A 15,199-nucleotide genomic window follows, 5' to 3' on the forward strand; every position below is an offset into this window, starting at 1 on the left:
TTCAGCATGAAGTTCTGCCCTCACCCATTATTGGGGTGGGGTCACATTTTTCGCTAATTTCCCGCCCTGTGGACTTCTTTGGGGAGCGTCAAGGAGATCTGCAAAATGTTTCTTTTCGGGGTACCCAGAAAGGGGGACAAAGCTTGTTCTTTTCAGGTCCTGAGTCTCCTTGTGCGGATTTAATTTCTGCAAAGGTTCAGGTGATGTCTGAACTACCTAAGTCCCTATTATCCCTGTCCAGGAAATTGATTTACTTAGGTCTGATTCTATTTCTGACCAGGGTGGTCCTTCCTTTGCACAAACTTTAGGGACCACAGGCTGTGATTTACCGGCTGCAGTCACACAGATAGTTCTCTCTCTCATTTTGCATACAGGTTCTGTGTCTGGTGGTATCCACCTCAAGACAGTTCTGTTTGTAGTGTCTTACATGCAGCTCCTTTAGCAGGTTCGGCTCCACAGGAGGGTACCGAAGTTTGTGATGAGGTCATGGGGTCCTCTGACAGACGCCACAGGCATCCAAGGGCCACAGTAAGGCCAGTATTATCCTCGGCTAAGGCTTCTTCCGCAGTTCCTGGGGGCTTTCTCTCAGAGAAGACCAGTTGTCCCAAGGGGCTGATTTACCATCCTGCTTTACTGTCGCTGGTTTTAATGGTTTAGCTATTGAAAGCCAGGTACTGAGGGATAGAGGTCTGTCTGGATCAGTGATCCATACTGTGGTGAAGGCGAGGAAGTCAACTTATAGCAAGATTATCACCGTACGTGGAAAGCGTACATTTCTTGGTGTGAGTCGATTGATGCTCATCCTCGATCCTTTTCTTTGGCTTGGATTGTAACCTTTCTTCAACTGGGCGTTTTTCAGAAATTGGCCTTGAGTATCATCAAGGGCCAGGTGTCTGCCTTGTGTGACCCCTAGCCACGCACCATTTAGTTCGTACCTTCATTCAGGGGATCAACATGTGGCTCCATCTGTATGGTCTCTTTTGCCACCATGGGATTTAAATGTAGTACTTTTGGTTCTCCAGAAACCTCCATTTGAGAATATTCGGGAAATTCCCTTGCCTACGTTGTCCCAGAAGGTGACATTCTTTGTGGCTATTACCTCGGCCCACAGGGTATCGGAATTGGCGGCATTATCCTGTTGCAGTCCCAATTTAGTGGTCCATAGGGATAAAGTGGTTCTTTGTCCCCGTCCATCATTCCTGCCCAAAGTTGTCTGACTTCCATTTGAATGAGGACATTGTGTTTCTTCCTTGTGTCCCAAGCCGGCTCCTCCCAAGGAATTTGCCTTGCATACCTTGGATGTGGTTCGTGCGATTCAGGTGTATCTAGCAGCTACTGAGTCTTTTCGGAGGTCAGACTCACTTTTTGTGGTTACGGACGGACCAAGAAAAGGGCTGGCCGCATCTTCGGCTACCTACTCCATCCAGATGGATCACACAGACGGTGACTCAAGCCTATTCCATTAAAGGTCAGGTTCCAGCTTTCCCTGTCACAGCACATTCTACTAGGGCGCTGAGTGCTTCTTGGACCTTCCATCAGGCTTCAATATCGCAAGTTTGCAACGCGGCCACTTGAACGTCCATGCATACCTTCGCAAAATTCTATAAGGTGGATGCTTCTTTTGGCTGGAAAGTTTTGGAGGCTGCTGTTTAGGAGGGGTTGCTCCCTCCTGAGGGGTGTTTTTTCTTTAACCACTTCTGGACTGGAAGGATTTGCCCCCTTAATGACCAGGCCATTTTTTGCGATTCAGCGCTGTACATGGATAAAATTTGTCATTTTTTCCCTCAAATAGAGCTTCCTTTTGGTGGTAATTGATCACCTGTGCGTTGTTTTTTTTTTTTTATTGCGCTATAAACATAAAAAGAATGACAATTCTGAAAATAAATATATATTTTTCACTTTCTGCTGAAAATAAATATATATTTTTTCACTTTCTGCTATATAACATTCCCAAAAAAATGTAAAAATCTAATTTTTTTAATCATTTTAGGCCAATTTGTATTCTGCTATATATTTTTGGGTAAAAAAAACCCCTATAAGCGTGTTTTGATTGGTTTGCGCAAACGTTATCGCGTCTACAAACTAGGGGAAAGATTTCTTTTTTTTTTTTTTTTACTAGTGATGGCGGCGATCTGCGACAGACCGGACCCCTAACTGACATTTTTGGGGGGGACCAGTGACATTACTACAGTAATTAGTGCTAAAAATATGCACTGTTAATGTAATAATGATAATGGAAGGGGTTAAACCAGGGATGATCAAAGGGTTAAGTGTGAGCCTAGGGGAGTGTTTTCTAACTGTATGGGGGAGGGACTTGTGAAATGAACACAGAGACCTGTGATCCTAAATAGGAGGATCACAGGCACTCTGTGTTCATTTCAGAGAGGACAACGGTCTGCTGTGTTTATGACAAATGACAGCAGACTGTCATTCTCTCTCAGCGGGGAGCGATCGTGGGTGCCCGTCGGCAATCCCAACTGCCTAGTGGGGGCGGGCACGTTCGTGCAGCCGAGCCAGCCTGCCGCAGTATATCTGCGGTGGGCGTCGGCAAGTGGTTAAACTTTTATTTTTTTAGACGGGTATCCCGGTTCAGGGCTCCTGTGTCCTGGTTAAGGGCTCTTATGTTTAGCCTTGGGTTATTTTCCTTTTGGCATGCTTTTAGACATCACGCTAGTTATGATTTATGGAGCGATGTGTCCGACAATGAACGAAAGAGAAAATGGGATTTTTGTAATTACCGTAAAATCCTTTTCTTTAAGTTCATCGAGGGACACAGCACCCACCCCTCTATGGAGTTCTGATACTTCTAATACTGCTTGCTACTAAACTGATTACCTAGAGCAGAGAGGGGAGTTATATACCAACTGAGGATGGCCCATGGGCGTAGCCAGGTGTTTCTTGTTCTGCTTAGTCCTACTCTTGAAGGAGGCAATATAACCCACTAGTTATGATTTATGGAGCGCTGTGTCCGTCAAACTCAGAGAAAACTATTTTACCGTAAGTACAAAAATCCCATTATTGCACCAGAGGTGTTGATGTTTTCCAAGTTCTACCAGGAGGACATTCAGGCCTCAACTAATATGAGCTTTGGACCACAAGGTTCTTCAAACTGTTATCTGAGTGTTTTTGCTCTAATGCATATTGCTGAATCAAGATAGGGCTCAGATATGTATAAGGGGGAAGCTGCTTGCCAAAGGTTTTTTACCTTATTGCATTAAAGTAAAAAAACCTTCTGCCTTTAGAAGTACATTAATAATCACTTTACGAAGTGAACAGCAACTTTCCCTTTAGGGAATATTACTGAAAATAACAGTAGGTGTCTTGGAGATTTTAAGAGAATTATATCTGACTTAAGTGTCAATTGGCTCCTGCATTCTTTTTTTTTTTGTTTTTTTTAATTAGGCTTGTTTATTTCAAGAAAACTCTCAAGATACAGAGGTAAACAGAGTAGATACAGTGTCATACAATGAAAAAGGTGAATGCAGTACAATTGACAGTTCTACCAGAAAGGCTTGTAACTGATGATTGATGAAGAATAGAAAGTGTCCCGTATGAGATGAAGAATGCGCAAAAACGAACAAGCCTGTTTCCAAAATACATAATAAGACTACAGTTCCCCCCAATCGCGTGACTGAGGTAGCTCTGTGTGCTGAGAGCCTCTGTTTTAAAAACTTGTATAATGAGGAGGATGGGAAATTATGTGGGGGGGGGGGGGGGGGTGTGATGGAAAGGGGGAGTGTGGTCAGCCTTGGCCTGCAGCGGAGGCAGGACAAAGAGTGGTTTAACTTTGGATTTCAAATTGAAAATTTAAAGAGAAGGCCAAAGTTAGTGCTATGATAAAGGAGAATTTTAGTCAAGTGAGGTCCTATAGAAGATGTAAACTATATTCTGGGATGACATAGAAGTCTCTCAAGCTTTACCATTTTTTTCACCGTAGATCACCATGAATCTTCAATTTGCATGGTTTCAATCATTTGCAAAAGCCAATGAGTTAAAGTGGGAGATGTCTGTTTCCATGAGATAGGAATGCACACTGACCCCATATACTAGGTGGATTAGCAGTGAATTTTTTATTTCTTGACTGGAAGGTAGTTAATGTGAAACAGAAAAGCCATAGGGGCATTACTAATTGGGACCTCGGTAAGTTTGAAACAGTGCCTGGACTGAAGACCAGAAGGACGTGTGAACAGGGTATTCCTAGAAAATGTGTAGCAGGTTACTTCTATGTGTTTGCAGCACCAAGATACTAGTGAGCTCCAAGGATACATCTTTTGCAGAATGTCCTGTAACATGTAAGAAGCTACTAACATGTTTCCTGATTTTTGTTGAATATTGATTTGCTTTGTGTGCTAGGGGCAGAATGGAGGTCAGTCTGGTTTTGTGTAGAAGTATAATCAAGTCCCTTTTCACAAGCTTGAATATATGATACCTTGCATAATTAACTTAGCATGGCCTATAGACTCTTTCCTACAATCCATTGGCTGTGGGTATTCTGAGTTTTGAAGGTCTCCACAAAAGTATGGTAAAATGGTACCAGCCCCTATTACCAATGATTTTCTACTTTTCATGTTAAGTGGTGCCTCTGTGTTTTCATACTAGTATGGTGTGGATAGATCACCTGTAACTGTGTACACATATGCAGGAATACATACTACAGGAGAGATGGATAACCTAATCATTCTGTTGTCTATGGGCACATTTTTATTCTAAACCAAAGAAAATTCCTAGCTCAACTTTTTGACCAGCCTGCAACCAACCAAATTATCCTATCTAAAAGTATGCATTAAAAAAAGGGGTTTAGTCTGCACATATTTGCAAATCTATGCATAAGCTGCAGAGCCGCTTGACGGCACTCCAGCATTATCTGTAGTCTTAACTCTGTACATTTTTGAGAGCCTCCACATTGGAAGCATATGCATTATAATGGATAGGAAGGGGGAAGGTGAACCTGGAGGAGGCCTACCACTCAGTAAAGGTAGAGGGGCGCACTGGAAACCCATCATATAGCACAATAGCAGCAAAGGTGCGTCCCCTCATCAGTATTCCAACAGTGTTCCAACATCTTGCATGTGCTTCCACTGTGGAAGCTCTTACAAATGTATAGAGTTAAGACTGCAGATAATACTGGGGTGCCGTGAAGTGGCTCTGCAGTTTACACATGTTTGCAAATGTCTGCAAACTAAACCACTGTTTTTAATGCATACTATTGAGATAATTTGGTTGGTTGCAAGCTGGTAGGTAAGTTGAGCTGGGAATTGGTGCTCCTTGCTGCAAAGACCAGTTATAGGTGGGGGCAGTGGCCATTTGTTATTTTTATTTTACTCCGAGGAGAGCAGAGAGCTACTTATCCTGCAGACATACCACACACAGGGAGACATTTTGCTACTTGTGTGAAACCCTAGGACTACAGCAACTGAGACCAGATTTGTACCTCTCCTCGTGTATAGCCTTTTCAGAACGCTAAGCACGATGTCAATTTATATGGCTCTTAAATATGTCATCTAGCTGAAGCTGTTAACATTCCCATGCTCAGATGTTTGACATTGCTGCATGTATTTAAAGGAAAGAAAATACTTGATGACCATATGTATGTATGCTATTTTTGCATAGGGGGAATAATGACTTTTGTACCTTATATCTACATAGCCTATTTCCCACCTGCACACCACTGCCAATGCTAGCTGTTTATCAGGAAGATTTAGTGCACTGCGTTTCATGTTTCTTTTTCTTCCTTGCAAACTTTCCACCTGCTGTAAACATAAATGTCTCTTTTACAGGAAATGAAACGTCGACACATAGCAAAGCCGTTCTCCATGGAGAAATTACTGTATCAAATTGCAACAGCTGAGGCGAAAAAAGAGAACAGCCCAACTCTGGGTGTCATTTCTACTCTGCTCGGAGAGCTCAGGTAATAGAAAAGAGGCCTGTTGTATATGTTCACTGTGACTTTTTAAGGCCTCATGCACACTAGTGCACCCCAGTGCATGGAACTCGGGCATTTAGGTTCGGGTGGAAGGTACAGGTGCACCGTCCAGCCCCGCTGCGGGCAGCCTGTAAAACTCTGGGAGGCTGAAAGTTGCTGCAGCTGGACGATGCACTAAGCCGTAGTAAAATTTATGGCAGTATGCTCCCAGGGACGAATGCCCACAACACAAGCAGTCTGCCTTCCAAGAATTCCTCCATGGGGGTTTGAGATGCTAGAAGCACTCGGTGCATCGTCCAGCTGTAGCAGCTGTCAGCCTTTTATAGTATTTTACAGGCTGCTGGCAGGGGCGCTTGACAGTGTACGTCTTCTTTCCGCTCGCACCTAAACTCTGGACATCAGTGGGGCTAAATGCCCAGTGTGCAGAAGGCCTAAACGTTTTTTTTCTTTTTTGCTGGCTGCTATTTCCTCCTTTAGGTAAACCCGTTGGTTCGTCGGTGCAAGATGGTTTTCCTGTATGTAGCAGACATATTGAAAACCTTAGATAAGATATTTATATTTTTTATCATACTCAAAGAAGATCTATCATTAAACATTTTAACTCCCTAGGGGACAAAGTGTATATAGCACTTGGTCCTGTTCAAAGTCATTCCTTCATTTCCAATCATTATGGCCAGACAGGTTACAATATCTGTCACCCTTTTGAATGAACGAGCGCTGCGCAGATTAAATAGAGGCAGGCATTGCCCAGCTCAACCGGTTTTATGCATTTACAATGCTTACTGGTATTCGTGTATGATATGGTGTCTCCTGTTTCCCCTGTAATGCTGTTTTTTTTTGTCTACTATATAGCGGTATTGTGGCCAAGGGGTACCTGTTGATGAACAATAATCGTAACTATATGTTGTAACGTCTCCCATCTTTTCGTGCTCATAAAAGCAGTGTGTTTGAAAACTAAAGGAAATTCAGAAAAAGAATTATGAGCTGTATGCATGTAGGCTATATGCTGTTAACAAATACCTTCCCTGTTTAGGTGAATATAGTTTTAGAGTCACTTGGCCTTCACTACAAAGAAGCAGAAGAGCTTTGTAGTCTGGGTTGAGTGGCGGGCAATGCAGTTTCTAACTTGCTTTTTTGTTGGTCAGGGATACAGAGTTGAGGCAGAGAAAGGAGCTCTTTGAGGCGGGTCTCCACTCTTCTGCACGATACGGAAGTCACGACACCAGCAACTCGACAATAGATGGGAAGAAGAAGCCTCGGAAATGGTTGCAGTTGGAGAGTTCAGAGAGGAGATGTCAGATATGCCAGCACCTCTGTTATCTGTCCATGGTGAGTAAGTGAAGACTTTGGAAAGGAAACTAAGTTGACCTACTAAGTCTTATTAGCAAGGAGATTCACTGGGGTGCTAAACATATGTAGAGAGATTTTTGGACAAAGCTGCTTGGGAAATTTAACTATGTAACTAAGCACTCTGCTGCTGTTAACACTGTGGATTTTCAGTGCTCTTCAATTTAATTGCTGCATTTTGAATTATTAATTTAGTGAAACTAGATGTTACATTTAATGTACTTCCTTTGCATCTGTATGTGTGCGAAAAGGCCCCTAGCATTCATCCTAGAATTAGTTTTAGACTAAGCTGCAATACTCCAAAAATAGAATTCAGTAATATTTAGGTCAGTATTACAAAATGTAACCCATCTATGTCCACTCTCATGTAGGAGCAAGAATGGTCATTGCGAAAAAATACATTGCAATCCAAAATTAGTTCCTCCCCTATTCACATAGTGTATACATGGCCAGCTGATGGAATATGACCTGTACTCTTCAGTACAGAGACCTCTGCAGCCAGCAGAGAAACTGCAGAATTGCTGCTATCATGACATAAACCTGTAGTAAAAATAAATAATTAAATAAATAAAATGAAATTATTGGGGAAATGTATGCAGCCAGCTTAAGGTAAATTTAGTATTTTCTGTAGAAACCATAATGGTTTCTTGTGTTTACAGAATTATAGGGTAAGATGAGGTGACTTATAAGGAGAAACAATTTCCACTTCATGTAAAGCCACAGCTGCGATCTGAAACTTGAATTATTTGTGATGTCCATTATCAGTCACTTACTTGATGTGGAAGGCCATCATAGACCATTATGGGATGCTGGCTTGCAATGCCTTGTGACATATTTTATATTGGTAGCTGCTAGAAGACTCACCTGTGTTACGCATGTGTTGATACAAGGATATTTCACATCTTTGTAGTTCATCTTTGGTGTACAAAAAATAAAGACAATCTGTAATATCTCTGCAGCAAATTTGATACTGCTGTGGTCTACTGGCTTAGAGTCTAAGCATCTCCAGTGTAGATGGCCACAAAGATCTCTAAAGGCTTACATCCTCCCAATATAGAGTATTGATGAAAAATGAGCTGCAGCTCAAATGTTTTTTTTTTTTTTAGAATGTGTGGAGTCATATAGAGGACTTATTTGCAGAACACAAGAATCTCAAAATCAAACTTTGACCGCCACTGGCGAGTACAGTGCAGATCTCGCTCCATCCTTAAAGGTTCCTAAACTGGACCAGTGCCAATGTCGGACATGCTTGTATTCTTGTATATAATACTGTTTTCTGTCTTCTTCCCTATCTAAGGTTGTGCAGGAGAATGAGAACGTTGTGTTTTGCCTGGAGTGTGCATTACGTCATGTGGAGAAGCAGAAGTCGTGTCGAGGATTAAAGCTGATGTATCGATATGATGAGGTAACTAAATGTTCTGTGGTGATGGTAAAATTACAGTGTTCAGATCAGATGCCAGTGTAATTTTGAGATTTAATAAGCTCCTTTTTTTGTATTAACTGGCATTTACAAGAGAGCTGTTTTAAGCTGTGAAAATATGCACTGTTCTAAGTACTTTTTAAATGAGAAATATTCTTAGGTAAAGAAAGAACCAGTGTTTCTTAGTATACTGAACAAAATTATAAATGCAACACTTTTTTGTTTTTGCCCCCATTTTTCATGAGCTGAACTCAAAGATCTAAGACTTTTTCTATGTACACCTCTCCAAAGTGCCAGACACCAGCGAATGTAAGCATTTGCCCACTCAAGTCGGTTACAACAACGAGCTGCAGTCAGTTCGCAGCTGATGAGGACGGCGAGCATGCAGATGAGCTTCCCTGAGACGGTTTCTGACAGTTTGTGCAGAAATTCTTTGGTTATGCAAACCGATTGTTGCAGCAGCTGTCTGGGTGGCTGGTCTCAGACGATCTTGGTGGTGAAGATGCTGGTGTGGTTACACGTGGTCTGCGGTTGTGAGGCCGGTTGGATGTACTGCCAAATTCTCTGAAATGCCTTGATGGCTTATGGTAGAGAAATGAACATTAAATTCACAAGCAACAGCTCAATTGCACACTCCCTCAAAACTTGTGACATCTGTGGCATTGTGCTGTGTAATAAAACTGCACATTTTAGAGTGGCCTTTTATTGTGGCCAGCCTAAGACACACCTGTGCAATAATTATGCTGTCTAATCAGAATCTTGATATGCCACACCTGTAAGGTGGATGGATTATCTCGGCAAAGGAGAAGTACTCACTAACACAGATTTAGACAGATTTGTGAACAATATTTGGGAGAAAAAGACCTTTTGTGTACTTAGAAAAAGTCTTAGATCTTTGAGTTCAGCTCATGAAAAATGGGGGCAAAAACAAAAGTGTTGCGTTTTGTTCAGTGTACATACAGGTATATAGTCAAGTATAATAAGGTTTACCTGCATTTCGTTTTTGCAAGTGCTGAGAATGAAACAATTGACAGACATTCCTATGACAAAGATCACTATTCACTCTGCCACATACCTGCCCCTTCCTTGTCACTGACCTCTTTACCACCTGCCCCTTCCTTGTCACTGACCTCTTTACCACCTGCCCCTTCCTTGTCCCTTATCTCTTTACCACTTGCCCCTTCCTTGTCACTGATCTCTTTACCACCTGCCCCTTCCATGTCCCTTATCTCTTTACCACCTGCCCCTTCCTTGTCCCTTATCTCTTTACCACCTGCCCCTTCCTTGTCCCTTATCTCTTTACCACCTGCCCCTTCCTTGTCACTGACCTCTTTACCACCTGCCCCTTCCTTGTCCCTTATCTCTTTACCACCTACCCTTTCCTTGTCACTGATCTTTTCACCACCTACCTCTTCCTTGTCACTGATCACTTCACCGCCTGCCCCTGTCTTGTCACTGATCTTTTCATCAACTCCTCCTCCTTTGTCAGCGATTCACTTTACCACCTACCCCTCTCTTGTCACTGATATCTTCACCACCTGCCCCTGCCTGATCACTGATTTCATTGCCGCCTGCTTGGATACTGCTCTGTTCGCCATCTGCCTCTGGCTCTTTACTGCTCTCTGCTCTTTGTCAGCTGCCCTGCCTGACCACTGCTTGGTTGCTGATTTCTTTGATCCTGCCTGGCCTTTACCACACAAACACAACTGCAGCTTAAACAATGTTGGTCTAGTTTTTACCAATAAATTATGGATTTGTTTAAACATCATAAGAAATCAAAGTAGTCTTTGTGATGACTGAATAATAATAATCTGCAATCAGAACAGGAATCACCCAAAGAATATACAATCAATGAGGATGTTTATCATTTTATACTGCTTTAACCATCCCTCTACATTATACTAGTAGAATAAATAGAATGCAGGCAGTTGGTTTCGCCTTTATTGATGCTTAAACACCAATTTCTCTGTCGCTCATTGACAGACGTAGTCCTCGTTGATTAATAACAACTCGGGTTATACTGCCCTCTACAGGAGTAGGACTAGACAGGAAAGAAAACATTCTGGCCACACCCTAGGGGCAGTCCCAAAAGGTATATCCTCTCACTTCCTGCTACAGCAAATCAGTTTTTTTCTGTCTAGTTAGGAGTAAGGACCTAGATGCCTTGCTAGGATCTTCGGTCCTGGCAGGATTTTTTTCTTAGAAAGATTTTTTAGACAGCTTTTTTCTCCAGTGTTCCTGTGAGATCTTCAAGCAAGAAAGCTGGAACTGGGCGATGGGCTGGATGTTGAGATCCAGTGGTCACCCCAGTTCAGCCTAAGAGCGCGTGCAGGCCATAGCTCCGCGCTGGGTCGGCCGCGACATAGTCCCACTGGACGGGGACTGACCCTGCGAGTTAAACGTCTCGCTTAAACACCAATGACCATGAGTCACGGCGTCCGTATTGGTCGACAGCCCTCCCACCCCGGTGGAGAGGGGTACTGTCAGGAGTTGGCGCCCGCCTGGTTCCGGTATGGTGAGTAGTATGTTCCCCCTTTTCCCCCTGACGGGTTTGTGGTGAACGCGGGCCCCTCTCTGAAATGGTAAGGATGGGTCTCCCCTCTATCCTATAACATGTCACAGATCCCCCTATTTGAGTGTGATTTTTGTGAACAAGAAACCAGGAGGCTTGGTTTGGGAGCTGACAATCTAATGTCATTTCAAAACTGTAAAGATGACTGAAGTCAGTGGCAGTACTAGAATATTACTGTGGTAGCATAAGGTATCCTACCTGTCAGAGGTGTTCACAGGGCGATGTCTTTGCATGTATAACTGCAGTCCAGATCGCACACCTCCAGCAAGGGCAGGCTGCCTTCCGGCCAGGGTCCGGTACCGCCGGCCAGGCTGATCACCATCCAGGGTGAAGTTTGGGGGGCCGATGCACTCCCGCAGGCCGCTAGGCCGAATACAGCATCCCGCAGGCCGCTGCTAAGCCGCCGCTATCCTAACAGGCCGCCGCCATTGTCTTGCAGAGCACACGAGGCCGCCATATTGGCGTAGCCTCGTGTCTCCAGCATGGGGGCGGACATGTTTGAGGTGACCAAACACCTCGTGGAGCCAGGGGGAGGCGCCGGAAGGCGTGTTAAGGGGCGGAGCCGCCTCCTTTACCCAGGAAAAAGGGCCAAAGACTTCCTGTCTGTAACAGGACAGCACTGAGCAAGCTGATGAAAACTTCTGTGCATCAGGGATGAGCCTTGGGGTCTCTCTCTCTCTCTGTGGGGTCCAAAAAGGCAGGTAACACTGAGGGGCGCTGTTGCGACTGGGGGATACAAAAAAAAAAAAAGTTTTTTACTTTGTCATTTTTTGTCGCTGGCAAATGTCTTGTATAATCATTGACCCTGCCGCATAGGTATCCCCACCTGATCCCCTCAAGGTGGCCGCAGGACCCTCCAGTACCCCACTTGTTTTTAATGCATTATCGGCAGTTTTGGAGTCCTTGGTATCCCGGGTGGAGGTGGCCTGTCAGGGACGGGGGTCAAGAAGCGACCCCCGCCTACCCCTATTTTTTATCTGATACTTCAGATATGGATTCGGAGCTGGTCAACGCAGCTGCAGGTCCCTCTTATGGGGCTGTTGTCTCAGGTAATGTCTCCTCAGCAGTGAGGAGAACGTTTCTGCCTCCGCCATAGCACAAGAGTGATGGATGCACTAGTTGTGTCCGTCCGGGAAACCTTTAGTCTTGAGGTTACACCGGCAGAGGTAGCTGAGACTGAAATTCTTTTTTGGGTACTTGTTAGCCTACCAAAAGGGCGAAGGATTTTCCTTTACCCAAATGGGGTCGTTTTGAAACGAACCCCTGTTATTTCCTAACGCATGGCTAGGCGCTATCCGTTTGAGGAATCCCTCTTTAAAGGATAGACGGTACCACCTGCTGTCTTGCCACAGACTGTTAGGATAAAGAGGACCTCGTAACCTACGAGGATCTTCCCTTTCTGCTCATAAAGAGTTTGTTCGTTCCGCGAGTCAGAGGGTTTTTCAAAGGGCGCTGGTCGGCTAAACAAAAAGTCCGGCTCAGCCAAGCCTGAAGTATACAGCCTGATGCGCCCCTACCCATCTCTGGGGTGGGGGGATGTCTTCAACGGTTTCCGGATCCATGGCTTGCCAGAACCCCGGACTAAGGGGTTCGCAAGGTCATACGGCCAGGATACAGGATCAAGTTTCGATCACTTCCACCGGTACGATTCTTCCCTTCTAACATTGAACGGTTTCAGGGGTTCTATTCAAACCTGCTCACAATGCCCAGGAAAGAGGGCAAGGTGCGTCCAATTCTGGACTTGGGGAAAGATGGAGTCCATCCGAACAGTGGTGGCCTCCCTGCATCAGGGGGAGTTCCTGGCGTCCATAGACATTTAGGATGCCTATCCTTATATCCCCATCATCGCAGGACATCAGCGTTTTTTTCGCTTTCCCAAAGATCATCCCTGGTTCCCACCAGGAGACTGAACTATCTGGGCCTAATGTTGGATACATCCTGGGCAAGAAAGTTTCTCCTTGCGGAGAAACTCCAGAAGGTTCAGTCAACGATTCGGATGTTGCTGTCCGTCAATTGGCTGGGACTGATGGTGGCCTTCTTAGAGGCAGTACCGTATACCCAGTCTCATACCCGAATTCTCCTGAAGGAGATTTTTTTCTAATGGAATCAGAATTCCGATTTCCTGGACAATCGGATCCGGTTGAGCGAGCGGACCAGGAAGCCTCCGATGCTCAACCAGGGGAAGTCATTCCTTCCGATAGCATCCAGGTTACCAATAGGGTATTGGAACTGAGAGCGATTAGATTTTGTCTGATTTACTGGACCGAGCAGCTCTAGAGCAGCCCGATTCGGATCCAATCGCACTATGCCACGGTCGTGACTTATGTCAAGAAGGGGGCACTTAGAGTGTCCTGGTGGCCATCGAAACGACTAGCATCTTTCATTAGACCGAACGGTTTGTTCCGGATCTCCCCGCAGTGTTCACTCCGGGGGTGGGAAATCGGCAGGCAGATTATTTCAGCCATCAGATTCTGGGTCAAGGGGCATGGCCTCTTCATCCAGAGGTTTTTCACTAGCTGTCCCTTCATTGGGGCACCCCGGATGTGGATCTGTTGGCACCTTGGCTCAACAGGAAGGTGCGGAGGTTTGTAGCTCGCACCCGCGATCCTCTAGCGGACGCAGCAGAAACTCTGATCGCCCCGTGGGAGCAGTATCAGCTACGGCATGCCTTCCATCCTCTCAAGTTACTGCGGGAACTTCTTCGCAGGATAGAGGTGGAGGGAATTCCAGTTATTCTGGAAATTCCGGACTGACCTCGTCGAGCCTGGTACGCCGACTTGGTGAGGCTAGTCGCGGACGCTTCTTGGAGACTTCCTCTCAGGGAGGATTTGCGGTCTCAGGGACCGATCTTCCATCTTGCTTTACAATCGCTGGCTTAATGGCCTGGCCATTGAGACCCAGGTACTGAAGGACAAGGGAGTGTCAGCTTCAGTTATTCCTACCTCTAGTTAAAGCAAGGAAAGCGACTTCCAGCACATGGAAGTCTTATATGGCGTGGTGTGAATCTTTTGGATTTCCCCCACATACCTATTTGGTGACCCGAATCTTGGTCTGTCTGCAACAAGGGGTTGAGCAGAAACTGTCCTTGAGCGCTATCAAGGGTCAGGTTTCGGCGTTAGCAATCTTCTTTCAGAAACCTTTGGCTAATCATTCCTTGGTGCGGAATTTCATCCAGGGGGTGCGACATCTGGCTCCGCCAGTGCGCGCACCCTTACCGCCTGGGATTTTAATTTAGTGTGGTCGGTTCTTCAGAAACTTCTCTTTGAAGATATTAGGGAGATTCCCTTGCTTACATTATCCCAGAAGGTGGCCGCCTTGGTGGCCATTACTTCTGCACACAGGGTGTTAGAACTGGCCGCATTATCTTGACGTTCCCCATATCTGGTGGTTCATAGGGATAAGGTGGTTCTTCTTCCAGATCCATCCTTCCTTCCTAAGTGGTTTTCAGAGTTTTCATCTGAATAAAAATATTGTGTTACCTTCCCCGTGTCCTAAGACTACCCATTCTTGGGAGTTTGCATTACACTCCTTGGATGGGGTTCAGAAGGATACACTTGACTACTACGAACTTGTTTTTCGTAAGACGGACTCACTTTTTGTGATCACGGATAGCCCTTGAAGGGGGTTGCCTGTGTCTGCCGCGACCATATCTAAATGGACCAGTCAGACGGTGGTACAGGCTTATTCTTTTAAGGGTCGGAATCCTCCGTTCCCTGTTAAGGCGCACTCTACTCGGGCGCCTAGTGTCTCCTGGGTCTTCCGCCATCAGGCGTCAGCGATCCAGGTTTTCAAGGCGATGACTTGATCGTCGGTTCATACCTTTACAACATTTTCTAAAGTTGATGTGATGGCATCGTCCGATGCCTCTTTTGGCCACAAGGTGCTGCAGGCCGCAATCTGAGGGGACTGTTGGTCTACCTCAAGGGTTTGTTGGGTG

General features: G+C 45.0%; 1 protein-coding gene across 1 annotated transcript in view; it reads left to right on the top strand.

Annotated features, from left to right (window-relative positions):
• The window catches only part of JARID2 (jumonji and AT-rich interaction domain containing 2), a 351,911-nt gene that overhangs the window by 317,257 nt on the left and 19,455 nt on the right, over window positions 1–15,199 (top strand). The window contains exons 15-17 of the mRNA XM_082258420.1: window positions 5,778–5,908; window positions 7,069–7,252; window positions 8,568–8,675. Coding sequence (XP_082114546.1) covers window positions 5,778–5,908; window positions 7,069–7,252; window positions 8,568–8,675 — 423 coding nt within the window. The remainder of the gene's footprint in view (window positions 1–5,777; window positions 5,909–7,068; window positions 7,253–8,567; window positions 8,676–15,199) is intronic.

Source organism: Pelophylax lessonae, assembly GCF_965119305.1.
Source record: "Pelophylax lessonae genome assembly, chromosome: 5".
NCBI lineage: Eukaryota > Metazoa > Chordata > Amphibia > Anura > Ranidae > Pelophylax > Pelophylax lessonae.